The sequence below is a fragment of the Rhipicephalus sanguineus genome, chromosome 7, assembly GCF_013339695.2.
Source record: "Rhipicephalus sanguineus isolate Rsan-2018 chromosome 7, BIME_Rsan_1.4, whole genome shotgun sequence".
NCBI classification, from domain to species: Eukaryota; Metazoa; Arthropoda; class Arachnida; order Ixodida; family Ixodidae; genus Rhipicephalus; species Rhipicephalus sanguineus.
In genome coordinates, this window is record NC_051182.1 from 98,113,213 (window position 1) to 98,134,376 (window position 21,164).

General features: G+C 44.4%; 1 protein-coding gene across 3 annotated transcripts in view; it reads right to left on the minus strand.

Annotated features, from left to right (window-relative positions):
* LOC119399637 (E3 ubiquitin-protein ligase RBBP6) overlaps window positions 1–21,164 on the minus strand; it is a 108,220-nt gene that overhangs the window by 20,901 nt on the left and 66,155 nt on the right. For all 3 annotated transcript variants that reach the window (XM_037666448.2, XM_037666449.2, XM_037666446.2), the window contains exon 5: window positions 2,450–2,488. In XM_037666448.2, the coding sequence (XP_037522376.1) occupies window positions 2,450–2,488 (39 nt within the window). The remainder of the gene's footprint in view (window positions 1–2,449; window positions 2,489–21,164) is intronic.

Consider the following 21,164-nt stretch of genomic DNA (forward strand, 5'->3'; position numbering starts at 1 on the left):
GCAATGGACCTTGTGCAATCTTCACACAGCAGCACCTGATGGCTACTCCTACAATCAGAGCTGGCATTTATGAGTATATCAAGTTCCATGCATCGCTGAATAGATAATCAAATTCCATCTGCTCCTCGAACTACAGTACTCACGGATTGAAACAGGACAATTTAGGGCTAAGTAACGCACATACTTTTGTTTCTAGTCTTCAGTTCAGGTCATATTGGTGGGTAGATCCGAGCCAACATTATCTTTAAATACCAAATTCGTCGTGACATGACATGGTTATATCGAGCAATTGTGCATAGTAGTCGTTACACTAAAAAATTTGATGTTGCGTTTGAATACGTGAGTACTGTACATGATGCCCTCTACACACATATTAGAGCCTTACCACCATCTCCCAGAAATGAATAGTCAATGAAAGAATGTCCAATATACAGTAGAACTTCTTTATACGTTCCTCAGTTATACGTTTTTTTTTTTTCATGTATATTGTGTTTAGCACCTGGTCCCAGTGAAGAATCTACAGACACCTATGTATTAGAATCTCCTTTTCACATGTTGTTCCCATAACGTTCCTCCATGATACGTTGCAAACTGTAGCTGTGGTGGATGTGCCAAGGAGGTAACGCCAACGAGTTTTATGATGCCGACTGCCACAAAGCAATTGAACTGCTCAAAACGGGTTCAGTTCCAGCAGAGGTGCGAAAGAAACAGCAGACTTCCATCAAGGACTTCTTTAAGCCTTTAACTGATGAATAAATTCTTCTGAGGTATAGCTGAGCACAATAAGTTTGCTATTATTTAGCAGCAGCATTCCCAATTTTAACTGCATGTTCGCGTTTCTTGACTACTACTTTCTTTACTACTTTTTTTTCTTTGAGATATTGTGAAAAAAGTACCGAAGGGGTTTGTATAACAGGGTATGTCACATGGAAGAGAACATTTAGGCCCTCACTGTCATGTAACTGTTGTATGCAGATCAGCTAAATATGAGCAGCAGCAATGCAGTGCATATGAACCTCATTACAGCATGCATACACAGCCAATTATAGGGTACCAAGCAAAAGTTTTGTTGCTCCAATAGGAGTTTTATTTGTATTATACAAGAAATTCAATATACAATGCAGGATCAGGAATACTGAAGTAGTTTACTGTGTTCACATGTTTACAAGAATGAAATACCACTGCATTATAAATCAAGGTGAGGCAGTCGGTGTTAGCTGGAGATGAACATGGTAAGCTTGTGCTAACCACAGTTAAACCTAAACCTAAGCTCATTTCAATCCTTGGGACTAAATCCTTCTTAATACAGGAAGACCAAACTTTTTATCCCCACGAAGACACAACCGTAAAGAATTACTGCCTCATCTTGCATAGGCTTTGCGAAGGCCTGGAAGACATTGATCTTTGCTCCTTAGTTTACACATTAAAGGGATACTGAACAAAAATTGCAAAAACTGACGAAAACATGGGAATTCTACTTGGAAGACAGGACTGTTCCATTAAAGAGAGTTTATTTCACATATATTTGGAGGATTGTCAGCGTGTGGTGGCTGCACACCAATGCAAGCTGTGATGTCACGTTCCCCGCAGAGCATGCACAGGGTGCCCATTTTCCTGTCCTCCTCTTCCCTTTCTCCAGCTCTCCCTTTACATCTCACCCTCAACCTTACATAAAGGCACTGAGGCGTTCCCCACCATTTAGGGGCTTTACCCTGGCCGGGAGCATTGTTCGCTGCCGGTGCCGTTCGTGGTGGCTCTAGGAACCGTAGTGGGAGCCAAGCTGGATGAGAGACGCGAGCGGCAGCAGGCATGTTGGCATGAACAATTTCTGGTGCATGAAAAGTCATCGAACGTAACTTCCTCTAGTTCACGGCGCAGCCGCTAGACGCGGCAGTTTGTGAAAAACGCATTAAATTCATTATTTTCTTCCAGCCTCTGCCCGAGATTAAGGTCTTGTCTATCGCTTCCAGCCTTCAATATTTCAATTTGGCTGAAAATCTTGGGGGCAAAAATTTTGTTCAGTATCCCTTTAAGAATGTTTAACACCACGAAGTTCCCATCCCTTATTCACATTAAAGTGCGATCAAAGTAATAATATTTTGTTCGTGCAGAGCAATAACCTTTATGAGTGGGGCATGACTTGACAAATTAACTTGATGGCAGAGAACAGCGAGCAGCATTATTACTCGGAACACATCATTATGACTTATGGTTCTTAGAACACAGATCATTTCGTGTTGAAGCAATGTGTACCATCAGCAATATTAGTTTTGCACACATACAACAAAAAACCTTGAACTTGCGTAAAGCGTAACAGCTTTGAACGAAAACCCAAAGGCTTCCTTCAGATCGGTGGATCCAAAAAGCATGTGCCCGCACACACCAAGCGCATTGCCCGCCAAAATGCTTCGAGAAAACACTGTACCCTACAGGATACACAGACACTCACCTTGGCTAGCTTTTCATAATTACGACCAGGAGAACTAGTCTGCTTTGAGAAAGGGAGGCAAAAAGATGACATGGGTTAGACAAAACGCTCGCAGCTTCAGACACAGCATCGCCCAAGAAGGCAACAAAGGGTGGACCCTGCAGACCTGCCTATGCCTGAAGCATGTGGCTCGTCTAACTTGCAATAATTGCAGAACAAATACTGCCATTTCGATCTCAAAGACCGCACTGAACAATTTAGATGCAGGACAAAATACGTCACCCACAATCTTTATCCAGTAATGATGAAAGATTCTGCATAGGCTTTACTTGCATAAGACCTCACAGTAGGTTGTTTTAATTCATTGTAGAATAAACAAATCCAGGAGCCATGTCAAAGCACAGACAACCTGCAACTTTTAATTCATTGTAGAATAAACAAATCCAGGAGCCATGTCAAAGCACAGACAACCTGCAACGTCCACCCGAAACAGCAATTATCTAATAAAAGATATAAACACTGCATTACCAATTTTTATCATTTGCTTTAAATCAATAAAAAAATGAGGGCTTAAAGCAACGTACACAAGCTCAAATGATGAAGTAATTCAGCTTCTTGCAGACTCCTAATACTGTGCTTACATCTACAGTGACCATATAGTAAGCACTGTTCATTATCCAACATCATCACTTCTTAAATTTTGAGAAATTAAGTGTGGCGCAGCTTACTATGGCAGCAAGACTTCGACCCAAGTGCCCAACTATGGCTCCTGAACATGCTGCAGAATGATGGCCACTGGCATTTAGAAAGCACCGCACGCTGGCACACGTTTCTAGAATGGGTGCAGCTGCGGTCAAGCGGTGGAGCATCAGTCTCCGATGCGGGATGTAGTGGGTTTGATTCCCAGTGTCGCAGGGCGTTCGTTGGTTTTTCAAATGGGAAGAAAGGCACCCGTCGTGGTGCTTGGCAGTGTGGGTACTCTTATCTCAAGATGGTGGCCTCTCTTCTATCACTCAATGACGCTGAGCTGTGCCACCTCCCGGGTTGCACAAATAAGCGTCTTTTCTTAACTCAAACCTTTACAGCTGTCAACTTTCCGGCCTAAAACCTCTACCCTTGTCAACTCTGAGAAGGCAGAAGCAGGACGGGATGTGCATTACCTCATAAGAGACTTGCAGAAAAAAAAAAAGAAATACAAGGGCAATAGTCGGTGACATCAGAATGCAGTGGCAAGCACACCACCATTAGTGCATACTCTATTTCTTTTTATTTAATGTCAGCCAATCAGACCTTCCGAGGACCCCTACTACCCTATTTCTTTATGGTTGTGCAGAAAGCACAATCTTTGTGGCACGTCATGACGGAAAAAGTCCCGTTGGTCGTGCCTTTACCCACAAGGCAACACTTTGCTTTGCATCCCTATGTTCATCAGTTTGACTGCCATGCTGACGTCAAGTGTGATGCAGGCAGTCATACTGCCTAGGCAGCGTCATGTCACTAAGTCACTGAACTAAGGTGGCTCCCATTGTGAGGCTATTCGGCTGGCAATGAACAAAATAGAGGACATGCTATCACTATCTCGAGAGAACTTTGAAGTGCACCATCCAATTACATTACAGCTTATTTAGGCGATGTCATAGCTAAGGCAACTTCACTCAATATTTGAGTCTTCTGAAAACTGCATGTGGAGGAACTTTAGTGGGCAGTGCTGTATGATAATGTAGGCCGCGATAATATTAAAATGGAGTGCCCTTCATAAAAAAGTCATAGTTTTGCCGCAAGAGCGAAGCAATGAATGCGATAGCAAGAAAAGCAGCCCGTTATGGACGCGCTGCTTCGCTGCAGGAACATCTGTTCCCCGGCAGCAACTACCGCGCGAGCAGACAGCGGAAGGGCAAGGTTCTCCCTGCGCAAATATTAGAAGAAGCGAGCGAGCTGGCCGACAACTTTTAAATGCGCCCGTTGCGCTCCTTGCGCCATCCCGCTGGTAATGAAGAAACGCTTATAAGCACCTGCCGTCTCTGAGTCCTGCCAGCGGTAAAGGGTGTGTACATAACGCTCGCCGTTAGCTACCTGAAGGATCTGTGCTTTGTGGCGTAGTGGTAAGTGCCACGCGCTGCGGAGCGAGAGGTCGCTGGTTCGATTCCGCGCTTCGGAAGCATTTTTCTAAATTATTTTTCTTTGGGACTTTTAGATATATATATATAGATACTTATACATACAAGGTGCATGACGGCAAAAACCAGCCGAGACTGTCCATATAACTGTTATCGCAATGAAACCAAAAAAGCAATGTGCAGATTGTTCCAAGGCTTTGACAATCTTGAACATCAGTAATGCTTTGAGATATGAGGCTTTTAAACATCTCCCAATCGTGCTACTGCCTAAAATAAATCGTTTAGTTTAGCTTCTTGTGTGCTTTTGTGCTTGGTCTCATGTTCAATATCTGTGGGATATGTGCAAAAAGCTCTTTAGGGTGTATTTGACCTAAGGTCAAATAGAGTTGTGTAATGTACATTCCTTTTGGTATTCCGCTAATCCATCCATCTTCTTGCCACCCATCTTTGCAGCTGCAGATCTTGCTTTACCAGCATACAGTATCCCTCAGGTGAAGACCAACAAAGCTGCTATCACCTTATGCAGTTGCATCAATCAGCATGAGGCCATCAAGCTTGTGGCACTGCTCTAGAAGCCAGTGGCTAACACACCGCCGCAATCACATCTGCTGAGAGCTTTATCAGGTACTTGGGTTAAGCCTATCAAAGGCATCGCCTCGCAAGAACCTGCCACAAATAGTTCACTACAGCTCTTCAACACTGCACACAGAAGTCAAGACTAATGCTACTTTCAAAGTAGATGCTATTACAACAGCGGCATGCATTGAGCTAACCTGTTAAGGATAAAAAATTGTTTCTTGCATAGGGTAATTAAAACAGGGTTGCAATAATGACAACAAAATATTGCAAGTGTGGTTTGCAATAAGCTTCAAAAAATTATGTGCTGGCACCTAATCACAGGCACCTTATTTTTAAAGGACCAGCATTATTATTTTCAAACTTGCGATCAGATGCAATGAATGGAAATGTATTTCTGCACGCTGTCTGGAGTGTTATGTGCTAAACAAGACTGGGCAAACTGAAAACGGCCACGGCTACGACAGGCAAATGTGAAAAAATAAAAAATCTAATGCCTGTAAAGCTATGCAGAAAACTGCAGAAAATAGGGCAACTGGAGTTTACAAAATACGGGGCAGTTTGAGCACTACTCCCATTTCCTGTATGCTAAGGCATCCCATTTCTTGCCCAACTATTCTGGCTCGCAGGTACAAAAGTGACATATTGATCTTGGGTGTACACAAGCCCACAAATGACATCTATGCTATCATGTTAAGCTGCTATATCAATCAAGTTAAGCCTGCATATCAACACTTGTGCTCTCTTTCTTTTGTACTCTGTCATAGCAGCTGCATTCCTCAAAATGTCACCGAACACTTGCAAAACCAGCATTTTATTGCCAGATTCGCAAAACGCTGATTAACGTGCCTACAATGTAGAGCCACCCACTTTTTTAACCTAAACGCGCAAGCATCGACCGCCAAGTTGATAAGCGCTGTACAACGGAGCGCAGCGGCGAAATGAACGAGAACACGCGCATGCGCGCCATGAGCAGTCCTGGGCAGCTGTCGTCTGCTAGGCTTTTCCGGGAACCGGACACCACCCCCGCTTCTTTTGAGCATCACTATCGTCATCTGTTTTTTTCTTGTCTGAACGCTGCCATCAAGTTATAAAGAAAAGGTCAAATGGTCGATTTAGAGATGGATGGCATGTGATTACACCCGCTAATTATAGAATGTGCATATTAGGATTTTTACAGAGGAGCTGTTGATCTATTCAATATGTCGTGCGGAGTCGACAAGAAACTCTCATCATCCTCTTCTTCATGGGCTTAGTCAAGCCACTTAAGCCAAGCAATGCTAAAGATCAAGCTAATTAATACCATGCTAATTAGTCAATGTAATAACACCTTTGCTAACCAAGGACATACGAATTAATACATTGCTAATTAAGATATTGATAATTAAAATGGTTAAATACAAACATAAGGTCTTATCATTCATTTTCAGACCTTACAAAGGCACTGCTAATTATCGTTGTGCTAAGTATCACTGATAATTAACATGGCCCTAATTTGCAAGGTATTTATTAGCATGTCTTAGTGTTCTTAAATCATCCTCATTGGCAAGGTCTTAATTAGCTTGCCCTTAAATAGCATGATTTTAATGTGGACTGGCTTAATTAGCTTGATCTTAGCACAACTTGCCTTGACTAAGCATGAAGACTAGAACATAAAGAAAATGAGAAGAGCCAGACAGCGTGCTGGCCGCTGATGGTAGTTTTTGTTGACTGCGCTGTAAAAATCCTGAAATGCACGTAGTATAATCAACGTGTGTAATCAAATCCCATCTACCTCACCTTTTCTTTCTAATTTGATGGCAGCGTTCAGACAAGAAAAAAAAGAAAGGATGATGACAGCGGTGCTCAAAAGAAGCGGTGGTGGTGTCCGGTTCAAGGAAAAGCCTAGCAGACGACAGCTGCCAAGGACTGCTCATAGCACGTATTCTGGTTCATTTCGCCGTCGCACTCCGTTGTATGGCGTTTATCAACATGGCGATCGACGCTCCCACATTCAGGTTAAAAAAATGGGTGGTTGTACATGGCTGTGGTGCGCCTACTTCAAGGTATGCACTGTAGTGCTCCAGCTTGTCTATCAGCTACATGTGAAAAGATTTAAGATTTACAGTGTGCTCAAGTGATTCTACATCATGCTTTACAATGCAGAAGCCATAACATGGCTTCTGAAATGTGTCATGCGCAGATTACGCGAGTGCCACTGCACGCTTTCAACTTTCCAGGTTCTAAGATATTCTGTATTCATTTTAAAGCCAAAGCAGCTATCTTTCCGAGTGTGTATTTACCCGTGCATCAAAATAAGTATTTTGCTCAAATGGTGCCAAAATGCACATGATGAGAAACTAGGTTTTCTCACACGATCCGAGATACTAGTTTGCCTTAAATGGTCAAAGTTTGGTGGCTCAAATGCAAATTCAAAGCCCAATAAATGCCAACTAAACAGCAGAGGACCTTCCAAATCTGCATAACAACCTCAGTTCATGAGTACAGTATATTTCACTAGTACTGCTCACGTAAAACAAAGACCCCCCGTCTAGAAAAAAAAAAGGAAATTGCCCAGTCTCGTCTTTACAGTAATCAAAAAAGTACTTGCTTAAGAAATAACTGTGGAATAAAATATTGCTTATTAGGAGAAAAATATAGTGACAGCGATGTACCTGTGCAGTGTATCACAGGAAAGCACAGTGGACTAGCTTCGCATGCAGAATTCCAAGTCACACAAAGGTGTTTATTTGGACTCCAAGAGTATCGAAAATGTACAGCTCCCTTCATCTGGGAGGCACTTAATGAAATCCATTTCAAGTGAACCACTGAGCGGTAGTATGCCGTCACAACAAAACGAACATAAAAAGAATGAGCTTCATGCGTAACGACAAAGCGATAACTTTTCACCCATTTCAAACAAAGCCGGTCACAAAGTGCTAAACATCAATCAAAACAGAGCTCGATGCCGCCAGAGACATTGAAACGGTACATGAGTGGCAGCAATCAAAGGAAAGAATATCACGAGTATCATCCCGACAGAGCAGGGCAGATTATTCTGGTTCAGCTGATGCAACCAAGTGTGTTGAGTGATAATCACTCACTGCTGAATCACTGTTGAATGATAATCAATCCTTTTAGTTGTACTACATACCAAACTGCTCGATCAGCTGCCAAAAATACACCACTTGATTGCAATCTGAACCCAGACCGTGGCATTGCTCTTTTTACAGAGTAGCCTCATTCATTCCAAGATACATGACTGTAACATGATTCCTGAAATTTGAACTGAAACTGAAAAAATAGTAGTTTCCCAACCTTCACCTGATAACTGTACCTAATGTGCTAACCAGATACCCACCCCATGTGCTTATGGCCAATTAGGCTGTGCATCATAGATGCAAAGCTAATTAAGTCTCTCAATCCGACTCCAACACTAAATGGAAAAGATTTGTAATTATATATCCTGCAATTTATCTCCAGCAAGAAATTTACCATCACTCCTTACTCCTAATCCTTCCTTCTTTTGTCTGCAGCAAACAGCATTAGGTAAGTTATGAAGTCCGTTTAACCTCAAGTTACGATAGAAATTAAATTTGTCCTGTGCAGAATTTACACCACATAAGCACCAGCCTGCGTATCAATGTAAGCAAAATCAAGGGGAGAACCAATGATTGAGGCTGCTCTGTTATACCAGCTCAACAATTCACACTAATACTATTACATGAATACAGTACAATAAGTAAGATAGCATTAAAAATTTGACTAAATACACAACCAGCATTCCAAAACAATGCAGCAACATGCTGCATATACACGATGTTTACGAAGCACATTAACAGTCCTGTGCAGTCCAGGGAGTCCGCACAACACAAAATGCACACGCGCACGCACTTTCCACACGGGCACTGTGGTTCTCCAGAACCGGTCACTGTTGAACTTCGGAGAGCAGTCCTTACAAACGGCTGTGGTTAAATGGTATATCCAAACAACGGGGCTACGAGGTGGCATCTTGTGTGGCGCGTCGGTTATCTTCATAACGGAAGACTTCGTCAATGGTCGCACTGGTATGTTGAGCAGGTAGGTATAAGGCAGGCGCCGCACATTGTGGCAATAACATTGGGAGATCAAATACAAGCAGTGACTTGGTAGAGGTGCTGCGAATGACACAGACGCCTAGAAGAGATAACTTACAAAAATTGAGGAATCTGTGACAGTGGCATTAAAAAAACATTCACAGAACGACACGTCAATACAGAACATTAAAAACTTGAGCCTAGACTTGCAAAGCCTGCGCAATACGGCTCAGTATTCTCAAGCTCAAGCAAATGACACGCTAGCAACCAATGGGTGGTCACAAACCAACCGCGTGCAAGATTACTTGCAGATCAGTCACATGAGTGCTTTGGCAGAGATTCAGCATAATTAACAGGTGTACCGAAAGCTAAGTGACAACATAGCAATGACAAAAGGCAATGACATGTAAGTCTTAAAAGATATATTTCTGCATCCAGGACCATGCAACCGATCTGACAACGTACAAAAACAATACATAGGATGAACCAGAAGAAACGCAACTAACCTTGAAAGCTAGAGGCTGTAATACAAACAGGTAAGTTTTCCACTGGTGCACAAGCTGCAGTCAACAATATCACTTTTCAGATAATTATAGGTAAACTGAACAAATGACAGCCAACTACACTCTTTGTAGCTAGCTATGAGTGACAGTGTAAGTGCTAATCTCAAAATTTTCGTGAAAAATCTTCAGTGCAGACAGCATCAAACATGGCATGTCATACAAACCACAGCTCATGTTGCTTTTTTTTTTTTTTAATCAAGCCTACCCAACTACGCACCGCAGCTTGAAGTTCAATACAAAGAGGCCATTTAGAACATTTATACAACAGACCATCCTACTTATATTTACAAGCCGCTGCTAAGGTAAAAAAATGTGGCGCCAAACAGAACAAGAAAGCAACGAAGCTTGCCTCATTTACATTGCGCAGCAGCACTTCAACGAGAAGCATATTGCCACAATTGAACCAAGTGCGATATCCACTTCAAGGCTATGTGCAAAACTCATCTTCTCGGCGACTTACTTTTAAAAACTGCTGTAGCCAGCTGTATTGTGGTCATAAATTGAAATGCGAACTTAGAATAAACTGGGCCAGTGCTTGAGTTTTATAATTTGCTGGTGGTAACAATTTCAGCCAGATTGGTCAAATGTGTCCCTGCCTGTACCTCCTGAATTTGGGTCTATGCGAAAGCCACCACCTCACCCTGACAATGTTGGTTCGCAATGCCCGAAGCACGATTTTGCTGTCGGCCACTTCCAGCACCTAACAAAAGCACTGCGAAAGCAACTTATCACCTTCAAAGCGTTTTAAAATGTAAAAAAAATGCTGCACACGGAAGACATTGCTGCCCTCTATTTAAGAGGCAATTAGAAAATGCACGTCAGTGCAACTCGGTACAGGCTGCAGGATTGGCTAACAGGGTATTCAGTAACTGGCTACAAATCCATACTAAACTGCAACCTCAGAAACCACACATAGGAGGCGATGTCCTCAGGCTGTTTGGTTCGCATTTCAATTTACCCTAACACTGTCTTAAAACTGGACAAACCTCTCCAGTGTACCAGTCAGCATTAAAAACCTGTTTTTCTGGGAGCGGGAACACCTAGGAGAATCCAAAGTGATGCCTTATACCATTAGACACATTTTGCAATATGGAAGCTACAGAGCATGCTGGTGTAGCAGTTCCATACTGTGCAGCACACTTCAGCTTTCCACCACCACACAAATACTAACCCTGTGAAATTTTCTGTGCACCTACGAAGGTCTTGCCATACCATCCTGAACAAATGCTACGTGGTGTGCGATTCAAAGAGCCCTTGACAAAATGTGCAGTTTGTAGATTAAACATCTGGCTAGTGCCACATTTGGTGTTCTCAAGGCTTTGACGCAGGAAAAGTTTCTGTTGGTTTTGCCCAATCCACTTTTGCCCGTTTTTCAGTGTCCAAAATTGTAATGTATTCTGTGTCGGCAGCCAGGCACTCACTCCAGGTTCAACCTTTCTAATCCCGTTTGTGCTTTTGTCGTAAAGCTGTACTGACATTTTCAAAATTGTGACGCCATCAAAGCAGTTTAAGTATGCTCAATCAATGTATGGTGCCCACAGTGTCAATGTGTCTTCTTGCCACATGCCTATTTAAATCGCTCGGATGGAGTACATTTGGTACCTTTACAGTGGGCTATTTTTGCGCAGCATGCCAACGCCACTCACTGAACAGAAAATTCATTCTGTTCCAAGTTCATTTACAGCAACTTGACCATGAATCAGTCCTCAAAATATAGAACGACTTGGGTGTGCCGAATTGTTCACCACAGAATTTTGCAAGCCATGAAAAAATAAAGTGCATGTCCCCTTGCTCGGGTCATGAAAATGATTAATCAATTTGTAGTGCCTTGGAGCGACAGAGAAGGATGCCACGATGGGAGGCTCGGAGTCAGTGTTGACCAGCAGAGCTTAGATCAAAGTACACAAGCATTATTGCGCTTTGCAACAAGCCCGTGGCCTTGTCCACAACAGGGCCATCACGGCAGGCGTTCAGGCAGAGGATGCCGAATGTACAGTGCTCGTCAAATGAAACCCGAACAGCGGCAAGCCTTCGCACGGTATAGTGCGCGCCGTCCAGTTATCACCACTGACAGGCGCGCATGCGGTTTGGCTGCACTGCGCATATGCGCGCCTGCCCATGGTGATAACTGGACGGCGCGCACTATACTACTGCGAAGGCTTGCCGGTGTTCGGGTTTCATTTGACGAGCACTGTACAGTGCATGAGCGAACATAGCCTTGCGCTGTGTACCGTAGCACTTGCGTCTTATTCAATGTAATGCCCAGTGCAAAGCTTAAGCAAGGAACTTTTGATCTTTACTAAGAGTCAGTGTTCGAGTAATAACAAAGCGCTTTTCCTTAACGTGTAATGCTTAGCGTGAAAAAGTGGTCTGTGCACCAACTACAGAACAATGACTGAAATTCTAAGTGAATGCTGCAAGTGTAAGTGACAAATTGGCCATCATAAATAATGCAGACAGAGCACTCATTTACATTAAAGAGTCCCAATGAGCAGGTCTGCGAGTGCTTATGCCAAAGGCAGTCGCTGAAAGTGAACACCGATTGATTGAAAGTTGAAAGATGGTTATTGTACCAAAACAGCCGCTATGAGACTCTTTCGGGTGAAGGGCTTTCAATTAAATTTGGTTGCGCATGTTTTCTTCTTGTCTGCATAGTGCAGTGTGGCCCCTGTTCCTTTTGCATTAAACACGCAGTGGAATAGAGCCGTCAACAAGTAAGATGGCTACCTAGCACTGACAAGGTATGGATGGCTGCAGTTGGCAACAGCAGCCATACGCAGCCATTACAGCTAGTGTGCTGCTTTGCCCCCGAGTAAGCCTCCAGTGTAATGCTGAAATAAACAAAAGCTTACGAGACTGTGATGACATTGATTCAACGTGAATTGGGAAATAGAATTTGTGAAACAAGTGCCCCAGGCCAGTGCGGGCAACTTCAGAAACAGCAGCAAAAGACTGCTAAATGGAGCTTATTACCGCCTCCTATAGCTGATGTGTGACTGTCGTCAATCTGAAGTTGCGTCCAACAATGTCATAACAGCCTTTTGTTTGTTTTACAATAGTGTCATCAGCAGCTACGGCTAGGACACTGCTGTCCAACTGCTGTTTGTCACCAAGCAATTACTACCACATCTTATGTACCTGAGGAATGAGTTGAAATTTTCCCACAAGCGCTTTTAAAAAATTAAGCGACTACAATGTCCACACAACTGGTGTCTGTGGTAAGAACAGTCTGTGCAGTACTGTTCACACACTTATGAACTCATGTCATTAAGGCAGTGGCTCTGTCAAGAGCAATCAAATTACCCCTGACAACATGTTAAAGCAACCAGTAATTAGGATTTTAACAGTCCAATAAGGAGGGCAAAATGCTCCTCCCACCACTTTTCGCTCAACGCATTGGTTCAGAATGGTATCGCAACCTGTCAAAGGACCAGTCCACGGGCAAATCCCCTGCCCTAGTGAGAAACAGCATGGATTGCTGCAAGCCATCCCCTTATTAAGAGTAAAAAGTGACAAGCTGCCACTGATTCATCAAAGACAGTTCTTTATTGAAACAAAAACAAAAATTGCAATGGACCAAGAAAGGCAAACACTGCAGCCACAAATTCAGGGTAGCTGTACAATATAAACCGTAAAAAAAAATGTATATATATGAGGAAGAAATATATCACCGGGCATATGAGAAACATCAGAAATATCATTAACGCCGAGGGGGGCCACTTTACAGACCTGGTTACTTCTGTAACCGCTAAGAAGAAAAGGAACTGTAGTGAGTGGTGAGTGTAACTGAACTGGCTGAATTTACGAAAGCAAGTGATGCCTTACATAATTTTCATTCACTGGTTCGGCATGTTTCCAATTCGCAGAGCTGCACACTCGGATCTAATCGGCAAGGCTGACAACTGAGATAAGCTGCCAGTCTTTTTTGCAAAAAATGGACATTGCCGACTGTAGTATTATGCTAAAGCTTTAATAATCGTGAGCTCAGACCAGAGAATGTAAAGGCGACCATTGCAATCGTAAATCCAGTAAACCACTAGCGAGTCCTTGGACCAGTAGCAGGTACCCCTCGAAACGTTTTTCTCACTAGGTAAGTTTGGCAACTATCAGAAAGGCATAGTAAAAGTTAAAAAGAAAAAAAAAAGGACACAGCATCGCACATACATGTCAATGAACAAAAATATCACAGCATAGTGAAGAGTAAAGGAAAAAAAAATGTATATAGATGGCACCAATGGCACATCCCTGCAGTCAATGAGTATTTCTCAGGTACCTTGTTGACCTTCACATTTGAAGGTTCGAACAACTGCCACAGGCAGTATCACAAGTGAATGACACGCACACAGACACAAAAGACATGTTCAGACACAAAACGATAGAAGACAAGTCGACCAGAGTTGTGATGACGCAACAACAGCCTGAGGCGTACCCGTACCAAAGACTCAATGCAAAGAATAGACCGATCTCACCGCGAGTTTCACTACGCCACCGCTGCCGCAGTGCATGCCGGTACTTGTAGTACTCGGTACGTTCAGCTGCCTACAGCTGGTGCATTGGCGAGCTGCATTGACGAGCTTTAGCGGCGTTATTTGGAGGAATTGCGATGGTTGGGTTGACGAGCTGTGTACTGGAATGCTACAACAGGAGCCTGAAGCAAAATGACTCGGATTTTGCGTGTTCTCAAAGGATTTCAAGCTCCGACAGGAATGTATGCGACAGTCAACGAAGTCGGACAGAGAGGCAACTACCGCACACTTTCTTGTTCAACGTGTTTGTGAACTCCCTGTGCATGATGCATCGTGGTTTAGCAGTGCCCTATTGCGTCATAAAAACCTTGCTGCGCGAACGATGGACCGATCAGCGACAGCAAAAGTTCACATAACGCGAGCTGGATCCCCTTGCCGGGCCGATCGCCGCCAGCGGCGACAGATTGGATACAACGTCCTTTCCGGGCTCAACAGATATCGCTTTAATTTATAGGAAGACCTAAACCGACCTCTCACCAAATGCGATGACGACTGTCAAGCGTCTAGCATGAACGAGATTGTGATACAAGCCAAGATTATAACTGCATGCTGTGTACAGCTCGCGCCGTGGAGCGCACGGCGAAAACTCGGCCGTGCCGTTATCGCAGCCAACTCCGCCGCCGGGATTTCCCTGTTCCTTTCAATATGCGATATTATTGTGAACGCATCGTAAAGCGGGCAACAGCGGTAGCAAAGATGGACTTTTTTATGAGCGTAGGCTATTAACCGTACACTGCCGTTTTGAAGCGGTAGGCCTAGCGACGATACCGGCGCCGAGCCACCGGCTGAGGCCGCCGCCGCCAGCCGGAGCGAGCTACTGCTTATCCGCCGCATTCCGTGTGTCGCCAAAATCTCTTACTGACTCATCCATCCCTTGTACAGCAGGAAATATTATGCCATTCACGAGATTTTCGTGATGTTAACCTTTGCCAAACGGCATGAGCGGCCAGTCACTGTTCAGCGGACGCGCCTCTAACCTGCTTCACGGCGACCGTTTTATCTTCATTCACGTTTAACTTATTACTGTGATCGAAGTCCTGCGTTGACAACACAGTCTACATGGAAAGTGTCGTTTCGACAAAAAAAAAGCGCAATAAGCTTCTTTTTTTGGTCCCCTTCGGCTTTTTTTTTCTCCTGTTGTATAGCGGAGAGCTCTGCGCAGTTTGGGCAAGTTATTTTCCGGATACTGTAGCTTGTGTCGCTTGCGTGCTTGCGCTCACTGGAGAAGATATTTGCTCTCATGACGACGGGAACGTGATTTCTCTTCTTTTATTACTAATATTTATTCAGCAAAACGACGCAAGCTCATCAACCCGACGAGACCACCTCGTCACACGCAGGCACATATCAACTGTTCTTTTTTTCTTTTAGCGCTAGGATGCAGTTAACCTGAAATGAAATTACATACGTTGGAGGTGCGGACACAGTTTTCCATCGCGTTCAATCGTCTTGCGTGTCGAGGAGTGGTGCAAAACCCCAGTATACCTGAAACACGCAGCAAGCAGCCGCACCAGCAGCGCTCCGAGAACTACAACTAAGATGGCGACAGTGCCACTGTTGGAAACTCGCGCATGCGCAGATGGTCTGGTGGGATCGGTCTATTGCGATTGTAATTATTATGACATTTTACGGAGGACGATAACAGAATGCTCTAGAAGGCATGTGGTGCAGTACGAATACTCCATCGCCAATCATGGTTACACACGAGCATTACGACTGGCAAAATGGCATAAGTGTATATCTTGTGTGCCGTACAGGCTGCGGGGGTGGTCATGCCCTCTGTAAAGTCGTATTCGCCTCATGGCACCCGCGCGTCGTAGTGAGCTTCAGTGCCGCCACCTGGCGGGAGTGAGGCTAAGCGGGGCCATGAGGAGAGCAGCAGATTCTTTCTGGGGAGTTGGCGCGGCTGTGGATGGTCGACTCTCATGGGAGGTCCTAAGGTGTGGTAATGTGGCTCGTACTCACAGACTCCCAAGGCGATTTGAACGTCGACGACGGCGCATTCACAGCACGTTATGTTGTTTGTGTGTTTTATTGGCATTATATTGGGTTATTTGGCATGTTTAGTCATTAGATTCAACTGGTGAGCTCGCCATTTGTTAATAAATGTCCACGTGTTCCTTGTACGGCCGCCTGAACTGTGTCCATTTGTTCCAAGATCGGCATTTTCAAGACCCCACAAGGTTAATGTGGGCCAAGAATGATAGATGTGAGCTACTTGGCAGAGACTTGTGTTGTCCATGTCACTTCTTTTGAGCCCATAAGCAAAGCCCTAACGAAGACCGGTATAAATGGCTCTTCGAAAAGTGCGGCTTTTAGTTCATTAGCACTCACACTTTGTCGAGACGCAGCTTGTACCGAGAGAACTATATTCACTACTGATTTTGCCCAGGGTGATTCGGAAGCATGCCCAGCAGCAGTAGTGTCATACGTAGAATGCAGACTCAGTCAGCGAAAGGAACAGCGGTGCCATCTGTCACCGGAAAAGGCAAGCAGACAGTGTGCAGCCCCCTTCAAGGCAAGCATTTACTCCTGCAGTACAGCCTCGCCACCACCGAACGCATACTTCCGAATGCTTCGACAAAAATCAGTTTTGCATTAACACATGGCATTACATGACTTGCAAATGGAGAATTTGTTCTAAGGTTTGAGATTACACGTGCCATTTCACTACAGGTACGCCCCAGGCTGAGGCAAATCTGAGATGTTAATACAAAAAAAAAATCGCAGTTTGTTGTAACAGGAACTACTCAGCAAGGTGCCGCTCAATCAAGCACTAACTGTGCACACCTCAAGTTCAGTTGTAGTGGGCACATGCACCTTTCTTACGATAAATTCAAAGACTATACCAACACTAATAGATTTCCACATTGATGAGCTGCTGTTTTGCTTCATACTACCAGCTAAACATATACATACGTGCACATCTGACACTGGTAGGTAAATTAACATCTTCCTGCAGTCTCTCTGTGCAATCCATGAGCTTTTGAGACACACTATCCAACACAAATACACATCTGTGTAAGGCAATGTGAATGTGAAAACCACATGAAGGACTTGCATAAGATGCCCAAGGTGTAATGCTTCAACCCTCCTGTGCTGGTGATCGAGTCTAACTAGGTTTGTGCTTATGACAGCATGTTAAACCGTCCATTATTACTATTAAAAAAAAAAAACATCTTACAGTTTCCGGTGCACAGATCATTTTTCTTAAACGCTGACTTACCACAATTGCAGAAAGCTTTTTGTAAACAACGCAAAGGGGCAGGCGTACATGCCTACTTTTCACGCCTCATTTAATGCTCTGTAATACACATGCTGTTGCAAGTAGAAACAAGAAATAAAATCACCCACCGTTAGGTTTTGACATTTCAGCTACTATGCAGAATGCAGCTGACAGCCCCAGACATCGCGTTTAAACCAGAAAACGTACTAGACTGCCTAGTCACAGATTCATGAAAATGACTAGTGAAGAAAAGGCCACAGCTAAAAGGGTTTGTGCCCATATTACCCTGAACAGGAAATTTGACCTAGGAAATGTTGAAGATGGGGGCGTGTCATTTGGTTTTGCCTTCATTCTCGGGAAAGGTCGCTTCTTACTCGCTTGTTCCAGTGGTCATTACCACCTGGTCATTACCACCTGCGACACAAAGGCGCCAAGAAAGATCTCTTGCTTTATGAACCTTCCCGTGTGTGACATTGGTGTGACTCGGAACAAAAGATCTCGAACCCAGGCGAAAGCCTATCTATACGCATGCAGAGGCAAGGGGGGAGAAGTCTGTCAGTGACGACGAGAAGAGCCGCGTAAACAGCCTGGCTGCAAAAGGAGGGAATCCGCGACCCAGCAATTCAGTCAACGATATTCTGCGTGTGTCAATGTTTCCAGACGAAGCGCCTTCGAGGAATGCTTACGCCCAGGACTGCTGACTGAACAAGCATGGTGAACATTAAACAAAAATACAGAGTTCTTGAGCATTCTCTAACACGTGTGCTTGTAGTTCTAGTGCTTGTCAGTCTACTGTCAGACTACAATGACATACAAGGAAAATACGTGTTTAAAAAGCGCCTTTGTTGTAGAATAGAAGAAAAAAAAACCTCATTTATATTCCACTGAGCGCCATGCAGGAGACTGAGAATAACTAACTAGTTGTTGCGCAATCGTAACTAGTTCTTGACGGGTTTTTTACACTAATTAGAAAGGGCTTCTAAGGCCGCCGCGAGGGGTATATAAAGAGGTCTGCAGCAGCTCAGAACTCAGTCTTCAACAGGTTGTCCACTCAGGAGGACCTCAAGCAGACACTCAAGATGCCTTCAGTAAGACTCTGCACTTTTTTTCCGTTAGCTATCCTATGTTCTGAATTCTTGCATTTTTCCTGCTTTTTAATAGAGACCATTGCAGAATCACGCAAACATCAGCTTGACGATCAAGAAACAGAAGATGAGGTACCCCTATACTACCATTTGGAATTATTTTTTGGTGACGCCATCTATATTCCCAGGGACAAACTACAAAGTTTATTGGTTCGTGCGACGAGAACAGTACCTATGACATTAATGAAACCCTGGCGGCGTTTGCGGAACCTGATCGAGGCGTGGGAGAAGTATCAGATCCAAACGTGTCCGAACCAGGAACAGGGGTTGGAGGAGATGGAAAAAGTTTACAACCCCCTCCACGCTGGGCACTGCAGCTACAGTCAATTCCAAAACGAAGAAAGCTTGTGCACGATGTGTTTCCCGCTCGAGACGACGGAGAGGCTGAGACAATTTGTCACGACATTATCAGAGGATTCGAGCAAGGGCCCACCCAGTACAGAATTGCTGCCGTCGCACTCCACACACGAGGAACTACACTCCCACACGTCCACGTCTTACACGACTGCAGCTGTAGCAACGGCACATGCCGATGTGTTATCTTCGCTGGCTTCGTAAGACGACCAAATCGCTCATCAATTTGGTCTACAAGCGCCAGTGCATGGGACCTCTACCATCTCGTCAAGTATTTCAATAGTGAGCGCCGAGTATTGGAGTACATTAAAATGGGAGGAAATGATTGGGGTCGCGACGTTAGAGATGAAGTTTTGGGACAACTCCAAGGTTTTGGACACGAGCCCGGGTGAGTTTTGGAAATACTGTACCCGAAACTTCCGCATCCAGTTGCATGTGACGATGCCCATGGAGGTCAGACGAGCGATGGAGACACTGACGAGGTACGCGCAAGAACGGGTGCCAAGTGCCGAAAACGTTCAAAAGGAGCGTCGGAAGAATCCATCTACGAGTAGCTACGCGAAAAGCCCATATCACCGTTGACAAACATTGTGCGCACCCCCAAGTGGCTGGCAGACCCGGTGTTTAGGTTCATTCGCCTGGACGACAAGCGCCTCCAATGAGCTATCCAGGTGTTTAATGACGAAATGTGCTCGTACACCACCTTGGACTTTATTGAAATGTACTAGAACACCCAGCCTCTCTTTGATGCCCCACACGGTGACCTCGCTACCTTTTACATGGATGTGCCCGCATCGTTTGATGCTATGATGGAACTATTAAACTTCAGTTTAATGGCATCCACGAGGAAGTGTCGGCCTTTGTAAACAACCTATATAGCTTGGTCGAGAAGGCGGTTCCCAAGAAAAACTGCATGGAGATTGTGTCCCCTCCGATTGCAGGAAAAAACTTTTTTTTTTGACCCCGTTCTTTCCTTTTACACTAACCGTGGTACGATCCGTAACTTTAACCGCTACACTAGCTTTCCACTTCAGGACACCGTGGGCCATCGCATCCTGGTGTGGAACGAGCCAAACTGTGAGTCGTCTGCTTTTGATACTGTTAAAAAAATTTTTGGTGGTGACGTAGATTCGGTGGCAGTCAAGTACTCAGCTGATCAGACCATTTCCAGGACGCCCGTCATTGTGCTCTCAAACAACGAGGTGTTTCCAGATGACGAGGCATTCAACCACCGCATGCGGCGCTACAAGTGGCGAGCATGTCCTCCACTAAAGAAGTACGCCAAGAAGATCCACCCGATGGCCCTAATCCTCCTGTTTGACACTTCTGTACTCGAAGAAACATATGTCGGCACGCGCCAGCTTGATCAATAAACATTGAACCTAACATCCTGAGTACTTGGTCAATGCTTTGCATTTTCCGACTATGCCGACACCGACAAGCGCAAAAAAGCTGTCGGCTCAATAAGTCTGTTTTGTTTTTATATCAGTTCAGTCAGTCAGTTGAAGGGCACAAGTTGAAGGGCACAAGGAAAAGCAGGCAGCCCTATGGTGGTACCTTATGTTCATAAGGTAGCGCACAAGCTTAAGAATGTGGCTAACAGATACAATGTGACTGTAGTTTTTTCTGCGCCACGTAAGTTGGCTGACCTATGTCCACGTATTTCTAAATGACCGAGGGGCCTCCACTAGTGGGAAGAAACACACTTCGAAGTATGTGGATTGCTCGGTGGGCGTGGTGCATGAAATCCCACTTAGTTGTGGTCAGGTTTACACCGGCCAAACTGGTCGGTGTTTGAACGTCAGAGTTAGGGAACATGAGCTGTCACTTTGAAATAATTCGGCAGCACATTTGCCTGCATATTGCCATTCTTGTTCTTGTGAGGCAAGGTTTTCAAGCGTTTCCGTTCTTGCCAAGAGCTCAGATGCTCTGGCCCGGGAATTAATGGAAGCTTTTTGGATAAAGAAGAAAGGCAACTTGTGTGTAAGTGACACATCAGTGGTTTTGCGCATGTCTGAGTTCCAATTTTGCTCGTCGTTGCTTGAAAAGAAAGCTTGTAGAACATGATGCATTTCCCGCTAGAAGCGATGGAGAAGCTGAGATAATTTGTCGCGTCATTATCTAAGGATTTCAGCAATCGCCCGCCCAATACAGAATTGTTGCCGCCGCACTTC